This window comes from Lycium ferocissimum, chromosome 5, assembly GCF_029784015.1.
Source record: "Lycium ferocissimum isolate CSIRO_LF1 chromosome 5, AGI_CSIRO_Lferr_CH_V1, whole genome shotgun sequence".
In the NCBI taxonomy this organism is placed as follows: Eukaryota; Viridiplantae; Streptophyta; class Magnoliopsida; order Solanales; family Solanaceae; genus Lycium; species Lycium ferocissimum.
In genome coordinates, this window is record NC_081346.1 from 56661267 (window position 1) to 56686342 (window position 25076).

Consider the following 25076-nt stretch of genomic DNA (forward strand, 5'->3'; position numbering starts at 1 on the left):
TGCACGTTTGCGCAGGTAAGTCACACGATCGCGCCCACGCATGTCGGTGACTCTACGCGTTCGCGCCAGTATGTTACGCAATCGCGCTGAAGTAGAGAAGTGTGTTGACATCATCCACGCGTTCACGCTGCCACGCGGCGCGTTCGCGCTGAAGGCCTTCAGGCCCAGTCCGAGCAGAACCCGGATTTCAACGATTTTTCTATTCCAGTTCATTTAAAAGCCAACCGGGAGCATTGTAACATTATCTTCGGCATAAAACACAAGGTTGGAGGCTAGGGTTCCTACGTATGTTTTCTCTCTTTTATTCAACCCTTGTTTATGGGATGAAACTCTTGTTGTGCTTATTTATTGATCGACATTATATTTAATCAAGTAAGTTATTGTTATTTTAATTATTTTTGTTCTTCAACGTTTCTCAAAGGAGTAGTTAATCCTAGGACTTGCCCATTTACTTTGTTTGAAACTCAGAAGAGGAAGAACGGGGTTGAGATAGAATAATTAACATGAATTTGGGGCGTTAACGCTCATCTAATGGAAACTGACCTAGGAATAGGCGATACCACTTGTAGCCATAGTCGGGTGTTCTTAATGCTCCTAATTGCTTTAGGAATATTCAATTTGGTAGTCTAGTTAATCTTCGGGAGAAGTTAATTTAGAGTCATTATCCGAGGCTAATTAACATAATATTATCATTATCTGTAATTTGTGAAATATATTGGATCGTTACTTGAGAAGTAGTTTCCTTTATTCCATTCTTGTGGCCATTGATCAATTTACTTGCTTTCTAGATTAGATTTTATATTTTCGTATTTTATCAAAATCATATCTAAAAACCACCATTGATGTGTTCAACCTAGCTGTTGTTGGTGATAATTCCTAATCTACTTAAACGCCTACATATTGTTCTCTGTGGGATTCGACCCCAACCTTGTTGGGTTACTATATTTGACATCATCCGCTTTACGCTAATTAAAGATGTAATTTGAGCGTATCAAATTTTGGCGCCGTTGCCGGGGAACAATTGGCGTATTTTGGATAATTTAGGAAATAAGCTAACTTGCTTTGAACCGAACCCGTTAAAATATGTGTTGTTGTTTTCTTTGTTTTATTTTATTTTTAGAAAATAACAATGGCATCTTTCCATGAAAACTTGTTTAGTAGTGATTTTTATTGTGAGCATGGCCAAATTGGTGAGTTCAAACTCATAATGGAGTGCACTTAGGTGAGGGTAACGAAAATCAAAAAAGCCTTGGAAGAACACTTGGAAACTAGTCTCCAACTTGGTTTGATGACGGACGAAAAAATCCTCCATGGGCAAATCATTATGAACTCCCCAATGCTCAAGATGAAAGGGTAAATCATGAAGATAAGTTTATTGGGAATGCCAAAGAAAAAAATAAATTTGAGTCAACCATTGTTCTGAAAAATATGGGTGGTGTTGACTCCAATCCGAGGGAAAAAGAGGATGTCGTAATTCAAGAAGTTCAAGAGCCTTATATTTTGCAATTTGAAAATTCAAGAAGGCAAAACGACATTCCTCACTGAAAGCCAAGAAGTGTAAGATGAAAAATATTTTACTTGGCGTGGTCATCTATTTACCACGCCCCGCTGCTGGTGGTCACAAACTTGAATCAATGTTGGGTGCCCAGTTCATAAGCTCCAAATGGCGAGAAAAGCGGTAAAAGTTAGTGCTAGCAGGTATGCCTAATCCCTTTTTATGCTTATGTGATGCAGTGGGGACACTGCAAATTTTTTAGTTGGGGGTGGGCTATCTGGAAAGTATTGTATATATGTGTTTAGGAACCCCCTCGGCTTTTCTTTGCTAGAGTTCTTTTCCTGAGGGGTTTTATTTTTGTTGAAACTGGCATGTTTAGGATGTTGCTTAGGTTGAATAGAGTAGTTTTGACTTATTTGGTGTTACTCTGTAACTGATGGCATGTTGTTATGGTTTGTTGGAAATTTGGACCCCTCAAAAATTCGAAAAATGCATACTTAGAACAGTTATTGGTTGACATGATTGATTCTTTATATGACACTAGGATTATTGGGGTATTGTGTGTGATGAATGACTACTTAGGAGGTCACAAGGGTAAAATAATTGTCGTTATGCCAATGTGTGTGTGAGTTGTTAGTTTGGTTTTGTTTATGCATGTATAATCTAGAACTTGCCCGATTGGTCGTGTTTGAAATCCGAAAGTTAGTTTGGTTGTGAGACGATCTTAGGCTTTCTTTGTGGTAAATAGTCACTTTGCTTAAAATAAGCCTTACCAAAAATTTCAAATATCCCTAGTTTCCCTTTTTGAGCCTTTTGACCTTTTTCTTGGCTAGCCAATTATGAAACCTTACCCTTTGTGCAATTAATCCATCTTCGCACCCGTTCCCTCCTTGATGCTACTAGATAGATCAGGCAAAATGCCTAAGTTGGAGGTGAACTAAATGTGGAGTAGATGTTAAAAACATAAGTTAGAGTGGTGGAGTTTGCTAGTGGAGATTTGATGTGGTAGTTGCATATGCTTAAAAAAAAAAAAAAGAGAGAGAGAGAGAGAGAGAGAGAGAGAGAGAGAAATTGTAACACAAAAAGATTTGTAAGTTGGTTAGGAATAAAACCACATCGAGTTCGAAAACTTGAAAGAAAATAAAAGGGGTTGCAAAGAAAAGAGGTGAATTAAGGTGAAAATATATTGTAGTGTTCAAGGAAGGTGAGTCACTAGTATCCAAAAAATATCCTACCCGTCCCTAAGCCTACATTACAAGCCAAAACAAGCCCTAATGTGATCACAACCGAACGAGCCTAGGATGAAAACATAGAAAATAAGGGCAAGCCTATGGTATTTGCATTTGTAGATATGAATTTCTTTGTGAGTGTGAGTGTTTCTCTCTTCTCTTTTGTCTTCGTCCCATTCTTGTTGTATATATGTATGTTGGGACATTCTTTGGTCTATGTGAGGGCATAAGGATGAGAAGTGAGCAAAATAAAGTTACCGGCTAAAGTAGCGTTTGTGTGCATCATAATATGTTCGATAATGTAATGTCATGCATTGAAGCTTCATTGTTAGTCATAGCGTTCTTGGGTTGTGTATATGGTTTGAAAATCGAAAAATGGGGTGGTTCTTGGAAGAAAAACATGCGTGACGGTAGTTGAGACTTAAAACCAATGTAGACATTCTGACTCTGTGATATCTAGGTGTTAGATTGAGTCGTTGTTCTGTATGGCTTGCTTGAGGACAAGCAAATACTTTAAGTTGGGGGTGTTGATGTGGCGTGATTTTATGCCACAATCGATGCTTTTCGGCAATAAGTTTTACTTGTTTTTAAGCAAGTCTATATGACTTTACGTGGTTTTTATTATGTTTCAGGTAATACGAGGTCCCTAGAGCCTAAGTGTGTAAAACAAGCACAAAAGAGGAAAAAAGTTGATCATTGGAAAAACTGGAGATTCTGGAAATTTTGGTGGAAAATTAGAGCGCAGGTAAGTCACGCAATCGCGCCCACACGCGTCGGTGACTCTACGTGTTCGCGCCAGTATGTTACGTGATCGCGCTGAAGTAGAGAAGTGTGCTGATGTCATCCACGCGTTCGCGCTGCCACGTGGCGCGTTCGCGGCGGGGGCCGAGCGAGAACTCGAATTTCTATGATTTTTCTGTTCCAGTTCATTTAAAAGCCAACTGGGAGCACTGTAACATTATCTTTGGCATAAAACACAAGGTTGAAGGCTAGGGTTCCTACGTATATTTTCTCTCTTTATTATTCGTTTATGGGATTTCTTGGTGACAATTGAGATGATTTTTCTTGTTGCTTATTTATTGATCGACATTATATTTAATCAAGTAACTTATTTTAAAATTCTTGTTCTTCAACGTTTCTCAAGGAGCAACCCTAACTTTATTTACTTTGGCATTGGGAAAATACAAGGGGCGTTAACCCCCATCTAATGGAAATTGACTAGGGTTCCTACGTATATTTTCTCCTAATTGCTTTAGGAATATTCAATTAGGTGGTCTAGTTAAGCTTTTTATTAAAACACAAGGTTGAAGCCTTGTTTATGTTTATGGGAATTTCTTGGTGACAATTGAGATTGAAACTCTTGTTGTGCTTATTTATTGATCGACATTATATTTAATCAAGTAACTTATTGTTATTTTAATTATTCTTGTTCTTCAACGTTTCTCAAGGGAGTAGCTAACCCTAGGACTTGCCCATTTACTTTGTTTGAAAATCAGAAGAGGAAGAACGGGGTTGGGATAGAATAATTAACATGAATTTGGGGCGTTAACCCCCATCTAATGGAAATTGACCTAGGAATAGGCGATACCACTTGTAGCCATAGTCGGGTGTTCTTAATGCTCCTAATTGCTTTAGGAATATTCAATTAGGTGGTCTAGTTAATCTTCGGGAGAAGTTAATTTAGAGTCATTATCCGAGGCTAATTAACATAATATTATCATTATCTATAATTCGTAAAATATATTGGATCGTTACTTGAGAAGTAGTTTCCTTTATTCCATTCTTGTGGCCATTGATCAATTTACTTACTTTCTAGATTAGATTTTATATTTTCGTATTTTATCAAAACCATATCTAAAAACCACCATTGATGCGTTCGGCCTAGCTGTTGTTGGTGATAATTCCTAATATGCTTAAACGCCTACATATTGTTCTCTGTGGGATTCGACCCCAACCTTGTTGGGTTACTATATTTGACATCATCCGCTTTACGCTAATTAAAGGTGTAATTTGAGCTTATCACATACGCCCCCCATGTACAAATACTCGCCGAAGCTTGAATCACGGCTTCAATATACTCCCTTATGTTCGGTTTAACCAATCTAGGGTTAAAAGCTGTTGAACGAAGAGAAAGTTTAAAAAGAAAAGATTGAGGTAATAAAGAAAATTAAGAAAAATAATATTATCTCTCGTGTTCCATTTCTCCGAGAAGGTGCTAGCATCCCTGCTCACCAGTTGAGCAGTGGAGATAAATACGAACTCATCAGACCAACGCCGATCATGACCATCCTCGGGATCTTCAAATGATTTACTGGATCCCCGAGCTCTAAACATGATCATAGAGCCTCAAATAAAACGGATCGAATTTAGATATAGAATATGATCGAGAGTAACATTTACCCCGGTAAGATAAGCAACATGTGCAAGTAATTGAAACAATAGCCAAACCCCGGGGGTAATTTGTGCCACACAAATATTCAAACGGCGACAAAATTCATCAATCAACGGTGAAAGAGGTAAAGTAAAACCGATAGTGAAAAGGTATATGTACACCGCAGAATATCCGGGAAGATGAGTAGTTGTGGACATATCCTCTCCGGGAACTACGATGTTGAGATTACGATTTGTCCAATGACACCTTTCCTGAACAGAAACAAGAGACTCCTCAGTAACATGAGAAGTAATTGAAAAAACTAAGACCATCCTTTCCCTGTCTAGTTCTGAAACATCACGATTATCGCCTTTCGGAAGAGCAATCTTTAAATCTGCAGTATTTGAAGGATTCTTTGAAATCACACTATCAACAGAAGGAAAATTCACATTTCATGTCAGTTTCATCATCACCAACATCAAAAGTTGGTGAAGATGAAGACTTGGAAACAGCAGCGGCAGCAATAGCATCTCCCATAAATTTTTTAGGAGGCAATCTGCTCTTAGGTTTTTCAACGCCCACATTGAGAGGAAGAGCATCAGCAATGACGGTCTTTTCTGGTAAAATGTTTTGAGAAGACGACGGAGAAGACATGGTTGAGGATGGTTGGAAATCGAAGAAATCGAAGAAGTTGAAAAAGAAGAATAAGTAGCAAAAGATATTCAAAAAATTGAAGCGTGAATTGGAAGCAAAAATAAGAGGGTAAAAATCCGCCTTATAGAGGAATCATTATTACATCGGGAACTGCTGAGAAAATGAAGAGCACGGCAACGGCCACGTGCCCCACGTCTGGCTTTATCATTAATGCGGGTCTTTTCAACTTCTGTGGTTATGCCACGTACCCATCACGTCAGTAGGCCACGATCCAACGCCAGTTACAACGTTTCTTATTTCACAATGAAATGATTCAAATGTCTAATTGAGGAAAGATTGATAAATAAACGGCAAGACAATTCTTCGGGAAAATCTTTGTGATGAACCCGAAAAATTAAGGGACTATCTATATGGATAAAAACTGCGCCTAACACGTGGACCAACATGTGGCTGACACGTGTCAGCTAAGACAATGACGTAGAAAGATCTAATAGTAATGCCGAGCATAGCATTCACGGAGAGGTAGTTGATACCGACAACATGGTCAACGAAGAGAACATCAACGGGAACACCATACGAGATCCTATTGATTGCGCATTAAAAAGAATTAATGCAGTAATGATGAAATGGTTTCTGACAGCCAGAATCAAGGAATGATTGCCGTTACATACACACAACGGGAAAGACACCAAATAGGACCAAATACCTATAAATAGTCCTTTCGCTTGTATACCTAGGCATTAGATACTTACTCAAAAATAGATTATTATCAATTACTTTTTGCTTATTATTATTGTTCTGATTCTCTGATCGTCAAGCTCTTGCTCACTCTTGGCAGAGGAGAAATCTATTGCCACTATTCATCACAATTGGAATAAGTTTACTTTTTCCCTTATTTTATTTATTATTTATCAACTGTCAATAACTCGCTTGTGACAATTCAACCATTTTCATCAAATTACTACCAACTGTGGTTAACCTTATTTAACTTCTTAATTATTTGGGCAAAGTACGATTTTTGACTCAAACAACACCAAAAGTGAAACCGAACATTTTAGCATTAGGTAAAAGGAGCATCAGCCCCATTAGCAAGAGTCCTTGATTCCTTCATTAAAATGGACAGAAATCTAATTTTTCTTTCTATTTTTGTGGTTACGGCAAAGGTGTAAATATATCTTTCAACTTTGCGATTTAGAGCAGATATACCCCTCGTTAAAAAAGTGATATATATATATATATATATATACACCCCTCCTGTTACAAAATGGTGCAAATATGTCCTTTTCGCTGACGGAATTTTTTTTAAAAAAAAGATCATGTGGCTTTAAAAAAAAGTCTACCCATTTTTTTTTAGTAGCCATATTTTTCTAAAGGCACGTGGTAATTTTTTTCTGATGTGTCGGGTCTGGTTCGTTTAAAAAAGTCTCCGTGACTTTAAAAAAATAAGTCTACCCATTTTTTAAAACAAACTAGACCCGACCCACCAGAAAAAAAAATTACAATGTGGCTTTAGAAAAATATATCTACTTGTGGTTATGGTAGGAGTATATATACACTATTTTTTTAACGAGGGCTATGTAACGCTCTAAATAGTTAAGTTGAGAGGTATATTTGCACTTTTTCCCTTGTGGTTATGGCTTTGAATTTCTTTTCCTTATTAGCATTGGGTCTCTAACATGGAGTACAAATTAAAGATGTTGGCCTTAACCAGATATTTGGTATTGGTCAACAGGAATTAGGAAGTACAAGAACCTCAGCCTAACTTGTCAATTTTAGTTTCCTTGTTACAGATAATGTTCTCAGACCCACCCTCTCCATAGGAATTGTAGAACAAACATTTTAAGTTGGTTTCTTATCACTAATTGCGGTCACGATTGCAATAGTCTCCAAACTTAAATCACCGAGGTTAGGTGTGATAGTGACGTTTTGACATTTAACTTATTTAATATTCTTGAAGTTAATTATTATACTATTAACAAATGTAAGGTCAATCGGAGGCGGCAGAACCAGAGTTCTAGTTTTAGCTACTAGTTCAAGATCACAATAGCTTTGACAGAAACTTTATATTTGTGGTAAAAAATCAATTTAGTATGTATAATAATTTATACGAAATTCAATAAACTGCCTTTTTTTCGAATTTGAAACTCACCAACGCAAAATTTTGAATCTGACTCTGAAGTCAATACTTCCTCCGTCTCATATTACTTGATCTCTTTCTTTTTTACACGCTCTTTAAGAAATCATAAATAAAAGTGCACTTTTACTATATTACCCTTATCTCTTTTCAATAAATTGCACTCTAATAAATATTAATACTTTAAAAAACAATTAATGTTAAGGTCAAAATATAAAAAAATTAATTAATTCTATCTTGATTTTGTAAATGAACAAGTATTTTGGGATAGATATTTTTAGTACGGAAAAGGTTCAAATATGCCATGGAACTATAAAAAAAATGACTCATTTATGCCACTCATCAATAGTTTGGCTCATTTATGCCATCGCCCATTACCAAAATGACTCATCCATGCCATTTTTTATTAACGCCGATTTTATAATACCAGATATGACATGTGGCCTCTAATTAGAGGTTTGCGTCATTTAAATAAACCAGCCCAATTTTAAATTCCAAATTAATAAAAATCCGACCTGTACACCCTACCCACCCACAACCATAATCTAGTTGAAGGCCACGTGTCATATCTGGTATTGTGAAATCGGCGTTAATGAAAAATGGCATGGATGAGTCATTTTGGTAACAGGCGATGGCATAAATGAGCCATACTATTGATGAGTAGCATAAATGAGTCATTTCCGATAGTTCGATGGCATAAATGAGCCAAACTATTGACGAGTGGCATAAATGAGCCATTTCCAATAGTTCGATGGCATATTTGAGCCTTTTTCCGTTTTTAGTAATGTGGACAACTAATATGAGACGGAGGGAGTAGCTAAATTTATTTCCTTATAAGCCCATAGCCCTAGGAGGTCAATATATAGTTGTTTAGACCATAAAATCTATAAGGTGATTTAAGATCTATAAGTGCGTTCATGGTTTGATTTCTACCTAGAAGATAATCAAATCAAGTTGGTTTTTCAAATATAAAAATCAAATCAAATCAATTAAGTCGGTTTTTATCGATTTTTATTTTTATTTTTCGACTTTTCAAAAGAAAGCGATCTTAAATACTTAATATTTTTGTTTTTATGACTCGGTATTTTAATTAAAATTTGCAACCTCCACCTCCAACTTATTATGAATCAGAGGTTCGAGCCACACTTATAGATAGAGGTGTTCACGGAAAAGAGAGGTTTCACCCTTTCGGCTCTTCTCCTTCATGCTTCAGTTGTCGAGTATGATTTTGTATAGTTTCAGAGTTTTAAACTAGAACCTCACGTCACAGAACAAATGTTTTGTTTTCAAAATATACCTTCAGTCAGTATTTCCAAGTGAATGTATTAACGTAAAAGCATCAAATATGCCCTTAAACTATGCGAAATTGAGCGGATATGTCCGCCGTTAATACTTAGCACAAATATGCCCTTACCGTCCAGTACTTCAAATTTGTCCGTATTACTCACCAATTAACCTAATTAGTTGATAAGCAAAATTGAGCAAATGTGCCTTTAAAGCATGTGAAATTGAGCAGATTTATATCTGCTCAATTTCAAATACTTTAAGAGCATTATTTGACCCTTTTCTGATGTATTAATAATAGTACTAGTATTTAACTCACCAACAGTCTTTAATGTAACCTTAAAGAAAACTAACAAGAGAAACCAGCTAGTCTTCTACTCCATGCCTATGTTAGAGTCTTAGGGGTCGTTTGATACGCGGACTAAGTTATCAGGGGATTATAATCCCAGGACTAATTTATCCAACCTGAGAGGTGGGATAAAATAGTACCAAGCTTGATGGGATAAGATGGGTTATTCAAGACTAAGCTTGGCATAAAATTTTAAAAAAATACATAAAATCACTCCTAAATTTGCACCGAAAACTCACTTTAGCAATTAAACTTTACAGACAATTTTTTACCCCCTATTCTAATCTGAAGTGAAATTAATATCTCCCTAAGAGGTGATGTGACAAAGAAAGTGGGTATATCCTCCTACACGCGCGTGACAAATGAAAAAGTATAAAAAATTATGTTATACATGTGGCATCTTTTTGTCACGACCCGACTAAAGGGCCATGATGGCTACCCGGAGCTGACTACCGAGCACCACTCGTCATGCTAACTATCATACTCACCCTGGACATACATCATTCTGAACACAAGACATATCATGGAATATCTCTCCAAACATAAATGTACGTAAGCTCACGAGGCTACAAAAATGATGTACAACATATACAATGAAGAAGTCACATAGCATCTACAACCCACACATGAGTATCTACGAGCCTCTAACTGGAGTGCGAAAATCATAAGAATGGGACAGGACCCCGCCATGCCCCAAATATGTGCACAAAAGAATATACCAGGAAATGGCAACTCCGGATTAGTGGAGTGCTCCTGCAAATCTGCTGAGTAAGCTCCTAAGCATCTGCGCCGTCTCCCTGTCTACTTGTGGGCATGAACACAGCGCCCATAAAAGAAAGGACGTCAGTAGGAGCAATGTACTGAGTATGCAAGGCACGTATGTCAACATAATAAAGAAGTAAGAGAACATGAGATGAAGAGATAACCTGTAACTGGTTGCCTTTTAAGGCGGAATCATGCATGTTAACTATCTTTAACATCTTTTGTACTTATGTACATGTATCATCAATGAAACCGATCCATAATATCATATGTTGCTGCGGAACGTGCAGCCCGATCCATAATATAATATATTGTTGCGGAACGTGCAGCCCGATCCATAATATCATATATGCATCATATATCTATACATTGTCGCGGAACGAACAACCCGATCCATTTATCCATATCTCCTGCGTCCGGGATGAGATCATCATATGCCAACTGATCAGGTGTTATTGCGTATATAAAGCCTCGCCCTTTTTCCCACATCCCATGTATACATACTCATATATCCATGTACACCATATACCATAAATAGCATGCATGAGAGCCCAGGTGAAAGCTATGACTTTATCGGAGTGACATAAGGTCGGTAACCTCCGATTATGTTATGGAATGATCATCATCACTATGTCTCACCTTGAAGGAACTAATATCATGAGGTGAGACTACAACAAGGAATAACATCAATGAAATCATAAAATAAGATTATCAAGCTCATATTAATGTCATTTCACAAGCTTCAGAATCTTTGAAAATAGAATCATCATTATTATCATAGAACATATCTTATCTCTAGCTCTTAAGAACCTCTTAAGAATCATAAACTTTCGACTTGTGGAATGTAAGAAGGTCATGGAGATATATAGAAGATGGTATTATAAGAGTCATGCCTTTTTGAATAAAAAGGACTAGCCTTACATACCTTGACGTCTCCTTAACAACTAAGCGTTCTCCTTCCAAGCTCACAACTCTACATTCAAGAGAATTCGTACTACATTAGATCATTAGAAACATGCTTAAGGCTAAGCTAAGGCAACTAAGAGCTAACGAAAATTGGGCTGCATTTCCTTTGTTTCAACAACTTCATCCATATAATAAACAACTCCCAAACATCAATAACAACACCCATAATATCATAATCAATAAACTTCTTCAAGTTAAAATTATTCAATCCTCACAATTCTCTTTCAAATCATCCACAACCATGACTACAATACAACAACATATTCATTTTTCCCATAGTACTTCCTCAACGTCATTAGCATCATCCATAACAAGATTATGCTCATTTCATACTAAGAATCATGATTCAAATTAACTTACTACCCAAGATACCATTATTTCCATATTTAAGCTCATATTCTACTTTCTTCTCTAATCCAAGTCTTTCAACCACTCAATACTTGTAATAACATGAAATAGATGTAAAACTCACCTTTGATTATGTAGGAATGATCTTTGGATGAAGATACTCAACTTGAGAAAACCTCCAACTTCAATTTCAAAGGAAACCTTGACTTCTATTAACCCTAGTGAGCATCCATACACTTGGTTCTACCAATTCTTGGTGTTTATTCTTTGATTTCTCTTGGATATGTGTTAATATGGTGTATGGAATATTCTAGAGGTTTTGAGAGTGATGGAGAAGATGAGAAATGAGAAAAATGAACTTGGGTCCTCTTTATATAAAAATTTAAAAGCTGCCCGTCACGGTTTATACGGACACTTATACAGTCCGTCTAAGTGACCGTATAATACCACCAGTAGATAACCCCTCTCTGGACAGGTTGTACGGACCCTTATATGGACCGTATAAGTGGTCGTATAACTCACATTTTTTTCCCAAAATTGTTCTCGTCGATTCATTTGATCTCAAATCCTTATGGAGTCTTCTTGGCACTTGTTTAACACTTCCTTAACCATCCAAGGAGCCCTATAACTCCTTCCCAAGACATTACCAATTAATCATTAACTCAATACTTGCAAAAGCCTCACCAAACACGACTTATACTTTACTTCCTTCGACGGACTTAGTTTCACCGATTCATATAGCTTTAAAATCTTATAGTATACGCTTTGAAGCTACCACATGCTCTCCTTAGTGTCATAAGAACTTCATGTTCACCTTAAGTTTGCGTAGTCTATTTACAAAGACAACGACATAAAATTTTCGAGGTGTAACACTCCCCCCCTTAAGAACATTCGTCCTCGAATGTTAAGTTCTTGGGGATTCTACAGAAATTTTGCCAGAGTTTTCCCTGTAATATGGCACTACCATCCTATCACAGCAACCCAAAATAACATCGCCTCACAGGGCTACAACAACAACAGCAAGAAAACATGGCCACACACGACCAAAAGCATTAAGAGAAAGCATTACATACCTTATGCCAATGACGTCTCAACTTGTACCTCTTCTGGGGGTTGAAATAAGGGCAGATATCTGGACTTCATATCTTCTTCTCTATTATTGTTTCTCCACAGCACCTTAACTGAGGCTACATCTTTAGTTATGAGCTTCCGCACTTGCCTATCTAATATGGCAATGGGTACTTCTTCATAAGCTAATTTCTCAATAATTTAAACTTCATGGGCAAGATTCTGGAAGGATCTCCAATACACTTGCGAAGCATCGACACATGGAAAACTGGGTGAACAGATTCTAGCTCAGGAGGTAGATCTAGTTCATAAGCCACTTGGCCCACCTTGCGCATAATCTTGTAAGGTCCAATATACCGGTGACTAAGCTTACCCTTCTTGCTGAATCGCATTACACCTTTCATCGGTGACACTTTTAGGAATACCCAATCATTAACTTAGAATTCCAGGTTTCATCGATGATTATCCGCATAAGATTTCTGGCGACTCTGGGCTGTCAACAATCGGTCTCTGATAAGCTTGACCTTTTCCACCACTTGCTGAATTAATTCTAGACCTATTAATTATGTTTCTCCAATTTCAAACCACCCAATTGGCGATCTACACTTTCTTCCATACAGAGCCTCATATTGGGCCATCTGGTTACTGGAATGATAACTGTTATTATATGCAAATTCGATAAGTGGCAAATGTTCATCAAAATTACCTCCGAAGTCTAATATACATGCCCGCAACATAACTTCCAAGGTCTGAATAGTGCGTTCAGCTTGTCCATCAGTCTGTGGATAAAATGCTGTGCTGAGTTTCACTTGAGTTCCCAAACCTTCTTGAAAAGACTTTTCGAATTTAGCGCTGAATCGTGCTCCTTTATCTGTGATAATGGATATTAGAACACCATGAAGTGGCACTATCTCTTTAAGGTACAACTTTGCATAATCTTCTGCTGCGTAGGTAGTCCTGACTGGTAGAAAATGAGCCGACTTCGTAAGTCTGTCGACAATTACCCATATGGAATCATATTTACGCCGAGAACGAGGCAAACCTACAATAAAATTTATGTTGATCACCTCCCATTTCCAGGTTGGAATTTTCATAGCTTGCAACAGTCCTCCTGCTTTTTGATGCTCAATTTTCACTTGTTGGCAATTTGGACACTGAGCTACAAACTCTGCTATATCTTTCTTCATTCCATCCCTCCAATACATTAACTTGAGATCGTGGTACATCTTTGTCTCTCTTGGGTGAATAGAATAACGGGAGTAATGAGCTTCTTCCAGAATCTGACGATGTAGTCCTGCAACATCTAGAACACATAGCCTGCCTCGGTACCTGAGAACTCCATCTGCAGAAATCTCTAATGGTGACTTCTCCTTCTGGGGAAGTGTATCTCTATAGTGACTCAACTGGGGATCTTCATATTGGCACTTTTTCGCTTCCATGTATAGGAATGAAACAGACGGATTATGCACCGTAACTCTTGCATTGCCTGAGTTCATTAAGCGGACTCCTAGGCTAGCTAACTGGTGGAGCTCGTAGACTAGTTCTTTCTTCTCTGGTTGAACATCACATAAACTGCCCATGGATTTACGGCTAAGCGCATCGGCCACCACATTTGCCTTTCCGGGATGATATAGAATACTCACATCATAGTCTTTCAATAATTCTAACCATTGCCTCTGCCGTAGATTCAACTCCTTTTGCTTGAAAATATACTGGAGACTCTTGTGGTCTGTATAAATATCAACATGAACACCATACAAATAATGTCTCCACATCTTTAGTGCATGAATAACCACAGCTAATTCGGGGTCATGGGTCGGATAATTCTTCTTATATTTTCGTAACTCCCTGGAAGCATAGGCAATAACCTTACCGTGCTGCATTAATACACAGCCTAACCCAACACCGGAGGCATCACAATAAACAACATAGCCTTCTGATCCTTCTGGAAGCGTCAAGACTGGGGCTGAAGTCAACCTATCTTTCAATTCCTGGAAATTGCGCTCACAAGCATCGGTCCATTGAAATTTTGCTACTTTCTGAGTTAGCTTCGTCAATGGCGCCGAAATAGAGGAAAATGCTTCCACAAATCTTCTATAATAACCTGCTAATCCCAGAAAGCTATGAACCTCTGTGGGCGTTGTAGGCCTTGGCCAAGCCTTCACGGCCTTAATTTTCTGAGTATCCACTCGGATGCCGTTAGCTGAGATAATGTGGCCCAAAAAGGTCATAGAATTTAACCAGAACTCACATTTTGAAAATTTTGCATATAATTCTCGAGTCCGAAGAATTCCAAGGACAGTATGTAGATGATCTGCATGCTCTGCTTCTGATCGAGAATATACCAAAATGTCATCGATGAACACGATCACAAATAGATCTAGAAAAGGCCTGAATACATTATTCATCAAATTCATAAACACTGCCGGGGCGTTAGTCAACCCAAATGACATTACCCGAAATTCATAATGACCATATCTAGTTCTGAAAGCCGTTTTCGGAATGTCTTTTTCTCTAACTCTCACTTGGTGATATCCCGACCTCAGATCAATCTTTGAAAACCACTTAGCACCTTGCAATTGATCAAACAAATCGTCGATCCTCGAAAGTGGATATTTATTCTTAATTGTCACTTTGTTCAGTTGTCTATAGTCAATGCACATTCGCAAAGAACCATCTTTCTTTCTTACAAACAAGACAGGTGCTCCCCATGGCGATGATCTGGGTCTAATAAATCCCTTCTCGAGCAAATCCTTCAGTTGTGCCTTTAGCTCTTTCAATTCTGCAGGAGCCATTCTATAAGGAGGAATAGATATGGGCTTGGTGTCCAGCAACACATCGATAGTAAAATCAATCTCCCGCTCCGGTGGAAGACATGGAAGTTCATCTGAAGATACATCCGGAAACTCATTTACTACCGAGATAGATAGAAGGGTCGGCGACTTTGCTTCAGTATCATGAACCCGGACTAGATGATAAATATAGCCTTTTGCAATCATCTTTCTCGCTTTGAGGTAGCAAATAAACCTACCTCTTGGAGACGGTGTGTTACCTTTCCATTCAAGCACCGGTTCTCCTTAGAATTGGAATCGAACCATCGTGGTTCTGCAATCCACATTAGCATAACAAAAAGCTAACCAATCCATACTCATAATAACATCGAAATCTAACATTTCTAGCTCAATCAAATCAGCTGTAGTTTGACGATCACATACCACAATCACACAATTTCTATATACCTGTCTAGCTATTACCAGGTCACCAACAGGAGTAGACACCTCAAAAGGTTTAATTGACTTGGGTTTCACCCCAATACGATCAGCAATATACAGAGTAATATACGATAAGGTAGAACGAGACCAATCAATGCATAAACATCATGAGAAAATACTGATAGGATACCTGTGACAACGTCAGGGGAGGACTCAAGATCCTGTCATCTGGACAATGCATAAATACGGGGCTGAGGGCCACTCGAACTGGATGCTCCCCCTCTGCCCCTACCTCGTCCCGCCGGGAGTCGGGAAGCCTACGAGGGCACACGGACAAAGAAGAACCAATCGGCGATCCGATGTCGGTCGAGCCCTATCTCTATCATTCCTCGACGGACAATCGCGCATCATGTGACCAACCCGACCACGAGGCATAACAAGCACTCGAACCTCGGCGACATTGACCCGAATATGGCCTACCACACCGAGCTACAACGTGGTAACGGTGGTCTTATCCCGAATGGAATCACCTCCAATACGAAAACCCAAAACTCGAGCTCGACCGGTTCGGAATAAATGGGGCAGTCCAAATCTCTTACTCGCAAATCGAGGAGGTGCGCTATTTGTGTATTGGATCGGCTTGAATATCTGGAGTGTTGTTGCCTCTGACCCCCTCTATGCTCACCACTAGTACTGGCAGATCTGGCCCTCTTACTATACCCTCTATCAACATTGCGCTCACACATGTGCGGCTGTTGTTGCTCTTCTAAATATTGGGCATGGGCCTGAATATGGGAAATGTCCATCCCGTCCTGGAGTGAAGCTGTCAAACAATCTTTGATTAAATGAGGCCCTAAGCCACTCACAAATCTATGCACCCGGTCTCCCATATCGGCTACCATGGTCGGAGCATACCTAGCCAATGAATTGAAATGGAGACTATACTCCCGAGCACTCATATTTCCTTGCTTTAGATTCAAAAACCTATCAGCTCGGGACCGACGGACCTCGGGTGGCAAATAGTGGCGAATGAAAGCATCCACAAACTCCTACCAAACCGGGGGAGGTGCATTTTCCTTCCTCGAAGATATCCAATTATTATACCATAGAACGGCTACATCCCGCAACCTATAAGATGCCAACTCCACTGACATAGTATCGGAAGCATGTATTATTCTCAGCGTCCTCAGTATCTCATCTATAAAGCCCTGAGGGTCTTCATCCGGCTTTGACCCGAAAAATTCTGGAGGATTCAAACTCATAAAATCACGGGCTCGGCACTAGCCGCCCTCCGTCACTCCGGGCTCGCATTCTCGCCACCGAGCTTGAGCGACAACTAGCTAGGTCAATAATTAAATAGCCTCGGTCATCTGTGGCCCGAAGCATGGTGGAGGATTGGAGGCATTAGAGCGGGGACACGGGCCCTTCATGCTCCTTTAATATAGTCGGAGTATGAGAAGTCCGAGATGGAGCCTCATTATGGGACTCACCCTCTTCTATATCCACCGAGGACCCCTTTTCAACCCTACTTCCTGTCGCAGTCTTGCCCTTCTGGGAGGCTGTTGCTTTCCTCTTTACCGGCATCGCTGAAATCATAACGCACAATTAGGGAAAAAGAAAATCTTATAACATAGCTCTAATGCACGATCTATGAAGAAGAAGGACGGTCATTATCCCTAAATGTGCCGCAGCCTCTTGTTTATAAGTGTGGCGCACTTCACACCCATAAACAAGACTCTACTGGACACGGCTCATAGACACACCTTAGGACGAAACTGCACTGATACCACTTTTGTCACGACCCGACTAGAGGGCCATGACGGGTACCCGGAGCTGATTACCGAGTACCACTCGTCATGCTAACTATCATACTCACCCTGGACGTACATCATTCTGAACACAAGACTTATCATGGAATATCTCTCTAAACATAAATGTACGTAAGCTCACGAGGCTATAAAAATGATGTACATCATATACAATGAAGAAGTCACATAGCATCTACAACCCACACATGAGTATCTACAAGCCTTTAACTGGAGTGCGAAAATCATAAGGACGGGACAGAACTCCGCCATGCCCCAAATATGTGCACAAAAGAATATACCAGGAAATGGCAACTCCGGAGTGGTGGAGTGCTCCTGCAAATCTGCTGAGCACGCTCCTAAGCGTCTGCGCCGTCTCCCTGTCTACCTGTGGGCATGAACACAACGTCCATAAAAGAAAGAACGTCAGTACGAGCAATATACTAAGTATGTAAGGTATGTATGTCAACATAATAAATAAGGAAGAGAACATTAGATGAAGAGATAACCTGTAACCAATTGCCTCTTAAGGCGGAATCATGCATGTTAACTATCTTTAACATCTTTTGTACTTATGTACATATATCATATATGAATATATATAATATCATATATAAACGTGCAGCCCGATCCATAATATAATATATTATTGCGGAACGTGCAGCCTAATCCATAATATCATATATCTATACATTGTCGCAGAACGAACGTCCCGATCCATTTATCCATATCTCCCGCGTCCGGGATGAAATCATCATATGCCAGCTGATCAGGTGGTATTGCGTATATAACGCCTCGCCTTTTTTCCCATATCCCATGTATACATACTCACATATCCATGTACACCATATACCATAAATAGCATACATGAGAGCCTAACTGAAAGCTATGACTTTATCGGAGTGACATAAGGTCGGTAACCTCCAATTATGTTATGGAATGATCATCATCACTATGTCTCACCTTGAAGGAACTAATATCATGAGGTGAGACTACAATAAGGAATAACATCAATGAAATCATAAAATAAGATTATCAAGCTCATATTAATGTCATTTCTTAAGCTTCGAAATCTTTGAAAATAGAATCATCATTATTAACATAGAACATATCTTATCTCTAGCTCTTAAGAACCTCTTAAGAATCATAAACTTTCGACATGTGGAATGTAAGAAGGTCATAGAGATATATAGAAGATGGTATTATAAGAGTCATGCCTTTTTGAATAAAAGGGACTAGCCTTACATACCTTGACGTCTCCTTAACGACTAAGCATTCTCCTTCCAAGCTCACAACTCTACATTCAAGAGAATTCATACTACATTAGATTATTAGAAACATGCTTAAGGCTAAGCTAAGGTGACTAAGAGCTAACGAAAATTGGGCAGCATTTCCTTTGTTTCAACAACTTCCTCCATATAATAAACAACTCCCAAACATCAATAACAACACCCATAATATCATAATCAATAAACTTCTTCAAGTTAAAATTATTCAATCCTCACAATTCTCTTTCAAATCATCCACAACCATGGCTATAATACAACATATTCATTTTTCCCATAATACTTCTTTAACGTCATTAGCATCATCATACCAAGATTATACTCATTTCATACTAAGAATCATGACTTTAAGTAACTTACTATTCAAGAATATCATTATTTCTACATTTGGGCTCCATATTCCACTTTCTTCTCTAATCCAAGTCTTTCAACCACTCAATACTTGTAATAACATAAATAGATGTAAAAATCACCTTTGATTATGTAGGAATGATCTTTTGATGAAGATATTCCACTTGAGAAAACCTCCAACTTCAATTCCAAAGGAAACCTTGACTTCTATTAACCCTAGTGAGCATCCATACACTTGGTTCTACCAATTCTTGGTGTTTAATCTTTGATTTCCCTTGGATATGTGTTAATATGGTGTATGGAATATTCTAGAGGTTTTGAGAGTGATGGAGAGGATGAGAAATGAGAAAAATAAACTTGGGTCCTCTTTATATAAAAATTTAAAAGCTACCCATCAAGGTTTATACGGACACTTATACAGTCCATATAAGTGACCGTATAATACCACCAATAGATAAACCCTCTCTGAACAGGTTGAACGGACCCTTATACCGACCGTATAAGTTATACAGACCGTATAAATGGTCGTATAACTCACATTTTTTTTTCGAAATTATTCCCGTCGATTTGTTTGATCTCAAATCCTTATGGAGTCTTCTTGGCACTTGTTTAACACTTCCTTCACCATCCAAGGAGCCCTATAACTCCTTCCCAAGACATTACCAATTAATCGTTAACTCAATACTTGCAAAAGCCTCTCCAAACACGACTTATATTTTACTTCCTTCGACGGACTTAGTTTCACCGATTCATATAGCTTTAAAATCTTATAGTATACGCTTTGAAGCTCCCACATGCTCTCCTTAGTGTCATAAGAACTTCATGTTCACCTTAAGTTCACGTTAGTCTATTTACAGCACAACGACATGAAATTTCCGAGGTGTAACACTTTTAATTCGAGATTATTGAATTAACTACACTTAATTTTAGTGGGGCCTTTTCTTACTTTTTCCTTTTCTTTTATCCTCATTCTCTTTCTTTTCCCCAAAAGTGCAAATCTCCCAACTAATTCTCCGATGAACCGACACTGGAGTTATCGTCGGATAATCTTTCCCGTGAATCCCTCTCATCTCTATTTATATGTTCTTTTCGTCTCTTAATTTTCCTAAGCATTCTGCAATTCCCAAGAAAAAGATACAGAAAAACACTAGAAAACATGTACCCACCCCCACCCCTCTGTTTTCCCATTCATCCACCGCCGCCTTTGCCGCCATTAGCTAAGGATGGGGAGAAGATTACATCGAAGGTGGTAATGTATGTGGGTAATGAAGTGATGAGCAGCATCTTATTATCATTCATTTAGTATTAACTCTCACTAATTATATTACAAATTATAACTTTAAATCCAAAAAAAAATAACAACAATGGAGGCTTTCTTCCTTCAAAAACTAAATCTTCATTAACGCCACCTTAATTTCTCATCAACTTCACCCACCTAGCCGAAAAAATTTCCGGCCACTTGTACTGGATATTTGTTGGCAAATAAGAGTCAATAGAGTTCTTATTTTTTTCCACATTTCGTTCTTTGCTTCGAACAAGCTGTGAAGAATAGAAATAAGTTTGAGAGAAATGGATTTGGTGGAGCTTTTTCCCGCATTTGACCGCTCTAGTGGCAGCGGCGGTAGTGATGGTAGCAGGGTTGGAATTTGTGAGTGAGGAAAAAGGTTATAGAATTTGTGATGAAAGAATGCGAAAAAAAAAAAGCTTAAAAAATAAAGAAAATACGTGTCATGACATGGTGGGCGCTCACAACACTTCGCTTTGACCTTGTTTGAGCAAAGGCGGGTTCAATATAATTCACTAGAAAGTTGTTTAGGGGGTTGGGGTGGGGGCGTAAAGAAACGCCCATAAAGTTTAATTGCTAAAGTGAGTTTTCGGTACAAGTTTAGGGAGTCTGCAACTTAAATGATCCCAAAAGTGGGATTTTGATCCAAAATAACTCAAGTTACAAAAGTGCCTTTTGTGCACAAAATTAGTGCGCAATAGCAGTTAACGTGACGGTCACCGTTAAGTCCTATTGCGCAATAATTTTATGCGCAATAGGGGTTTAATAAAATGCCCAATAGTCTCTTCCCCGATTGGTCCCCCCCTCCACCTTTTTTTAAAAATATTTACGCCATTAACAACCAATTTTTGAGGTCCCACGTTCCAAAAGTGTCATTTTCGTGTTATTTTTTAACCCAAAAGTCAATATTCTCAGTATATTCAAGTCAAGGAACAAGTTTTGAAACTTGAATTTCGGAATAAAATGCCGTAGAATTCGATTGCAAAAACTCAAAAACAACCTTTAATCTAGGTATTTTAATATGAATTTTGTAATTACATTGTTAAATATATTATTATCCTAAGCATGATTAATGTTTAACAGTAGCGGATTTCGAAAAAAAAATTACGCATTATTTTTGTTTTCAATAGGGCTATCCGTCCTTAACCCCTTTTTTCATTTTTTTTTAATGTTTTTTAATTATTTGTTAATTATTTGTTAATTTTAAATAATTTATTAATTGTTTGATTATAGGAAAACGTACTAATCTCCTAATAATTTCTTTACTTGTTAATTATCTAATTGTTAATTTATTTATTTGTAAAATTGTTTAATCCATGTTAACTATTAATTTGCTAATTACTTATCTAATTGTATGTGTTAATCTAATTTTATGTGTTAATGTGCTAATTAGTTATCTAATTAATTATCAATTGTTAATTAGAAATAGTTAATCCTTAATATTATATTTGTTAGCTAATTATAGTTAGTATAATAATTAATTAACAATTATTAATTAGAAATTGAACATCCTTAGTTTAGGATTAAACATCATTAGTTTAGGATAAAAAATATCATTAATATAATATTAGCTAGTTAATTCAAGTTAGTATAATAATTAATTAAAAATTATTAATTAGAAATAGTTAATCCTTAGTTTAGGATTAAACATCCTTAGTTTAGGATTAAAAATATCATTAATATAATATTAGTTAGCTAATTATAGTTAGTATAATAATTAATTAACAATTATTAATTTGCAAATTTAGATAGTTAATATAATTTCCCGTTAAAGGATTAGTTAGTTAGTATAATTTTTCGATAAAGGATTACATAATTAATATTACATGTTAATGATTAATTAAAAATTATTAATACAGATACGACACCTCCATGGATCCCAACCTTCATCTGGGGCCCTTCGATCCATCAATACTTTATCTACAGGATACTCATAGGTCCCAGCTATTATGGGATGAGGTGATAGACTCCAGTACGTTGTTCCGTCCCCGTAGGGCGGAACATGCGTGGAATCTTTTAGGGGCTTGGCCCCCACATCCTCGCATCTTAGATATACTTTATCGGGGCGGTATCTATCATTGCGTCGCTGCTGGTCGGGTACAGCATGATAGGGCTCTTGTGACGACCATGGTTGAGCGATGGCAACCGGAGGCCCAAACATTTCATCTCTGCACTGGTGAGGCCACTATCACGCTTCAGGATGTGGAGGTCATGTATGGACTACAAGTAGATGGACGCCCGTTATACATTGAGGAGCCTCAGCCGCCGCCGTCGTATCGGGAGGAGTTAACTAGGCTCACCGATTACGTACCTGGGGAGGGTGAGATATGGGTACAGATTCGGATGTCGATGGTTGCCCTCTGTACTCGCTTGCGCCTCTTAGACATCGAGCATCCTATTACAGACGGCAAAACTCAGGTGGATGTCAATCGTAGTGACCGTCTGTACTTACTCATCATATTCGGGAGCATCCTGTTCCCGAACATATCGGGTTCCCATGTGAGCTTAAAGTATTTGCTATTTCTGGAGGATCTAGGCGAGTTAGGATGTTATATTTGGGGCGCTACTGTTCTAGCATACCTTTATCGATCATTATGTCAAGCGTCTACGGGCGATAAGAGGGATGTCTCTGGATTTCAGCTCCTCCAGGTAATATATTTAAGTGTGTGTAATTTTATTCTAAATATAGCTTTTTGAAATGACGACTAATAAAATATTTTTTAATGACCTTTTCAGATATGGGTGTGGTCTAGGATGAGGCCTTTTCAGCCCGTAGCTGCGCAGCCTCAGCCTGACTTCATTGCAGAGGGCATGCCCTTCGCGTGGAGATGGACGGGAGGCATAATCCAAGATGTGGATACACACCACAGACTTCTTCCATTCAGGGATCAGCTAGATCGTATGACGACGGACATGGTAAGTTTTTTTTTTATTTTACATTATTATCTTATTTTTTTTACTATTTTTGTCTCTAATTGTTTACCAATTCATTTTTTTTTTACAGTTTTTTATCTGGAGGCCATATGATAAGATTTTGGATCAGTTGCTGGCGTTTTGTAGGGTTGGTGAGCCCATTTGAAGGTCGCGGTGTCCGTTGATACACATGGATATCATTGAGGATCACGCGCCCACCGTGTCTTACAACAGTTCGGGCATGTACAGGATATACCTGAGCCCGTTCTTTGGAAGCACGACCACTATACGCGGTACGAGCATGCGGCCGTCACTCCTGCATACCTAGCATTTATGCAGGAGCAGATCCAGCATTGGAATCATAGCATGGGGACGCTAGCGGTGGTTGGACATATGACTCCGATCCTAGAGTACATGGAGTGGTACCGGTAGATCACACGCAACTTGATTGGCAACCCCAAGGTACGTCATCCAGATGGCCGAGGATATGTAGCACTCACAGGACAGTATGAGTGATAAGTCGTGGACTACTTATACTTTTAAATAGTCTTTTCAAGGATTTGTTCGTGTTTGCATAGTGTTTTCATGCGTTTTCAGGTTTTATAAGTCCGAGAGCCTAAGGTGAATAAAATGGCAGAAAAAGAGCATCAAATGCGCAGGGAATGCGACACCGCATCTGTGATATGCAATCGCAAAGTCCACCGCAAACTCAGATTATTGAAGGTGCCAAAACAATTAAGATACGATCATTATGCGGCACCGCATACTCGTCTTGCCATCGCATATTGCTTCTTTTCTTCAGTTGATTCCCCGTTTCGTGTGTGTAATTGTTAGGATTACTTCGCTTTCATTAAATCAAAAACATCAAAAAGATTTTTCTTTTTTGTTCCTGTTTGCTTTCTTTGGTTAGTTGCATCTAATGGGTGTTGATTGTACAAAGATCACTCAAAGAAGGAAATCTCTTGCGGACAGAGACACATCCAATGCTGGAAAGAGGTTAGGGAAGTGTAAGCGGCCAACTCCAGTGCCAGAGGAAGCTCCGTAGGCAGCAAGGCCCCCCACTACTCCCACAGGGTCACAACAGACTACTTGGGCCTCGGGAACTAGTGGTGTCACACCTCAAATGCTGCAGGATCAGTTGGCAGCACGAATTAAATATAAGGATGGCCTCCAATTTCAGGATGATGGGATAAAGGAGCGCTATGCAAAAAGGCGTTCCTTCAACTATGAGAAGCAAATTAGCATGCGAGGGCATCAAGAATACTTTCCTCCCATTCTTTATCAGTTGCAACAGCGCAACTGGATGATCTCACTAAGGAACCGTGTATCTACGTCTCTACTTTGGTTAGAGAGTTTTATGCTTGCTTGAGGGCCACCATGGGGAAGAAAAAGTGCTACATGGGTGGTGTGAAAGTGCGTGGGGAGATAGTGCAATTATATCCGGAAGGTATCAATCGAATTTATTTCGACAACAATGTCACTCCACATCGTGAGTATGAAGAAAAGATCCGAAAGGAGAGGATTGAGGGTTGACGAGCTTGGGTGGCTGAGAAGATAGCAGCTC

General features: G+C 38.6%; 1 protein-coding gene across 1 annotated transcript; it reads left to right on the forward strand.

The window, feature by feature from the left end:
• Nucleotides 1-22726: 22726 nt before the first annotated feature.
• Nucleotides 22727-24557, forward strand: LOC132057840 (protein MAINTENANCE OF MERISTEMS-like). The gene is made up of 4 exons (XM_059450433.1): nt 22727-23248; nt 23336-23515; nt 23604-23660; nt 24423-24557. Exons 1-4 carry the CDS (start codon nt 22727-22729, stop codon nt 24555-24557), a joined length of 894 nt encoding a protein of 297 aa, XP_059306416.1.
• Nucleotides 24558-25076: the final 519 nt, after the last annotated feature.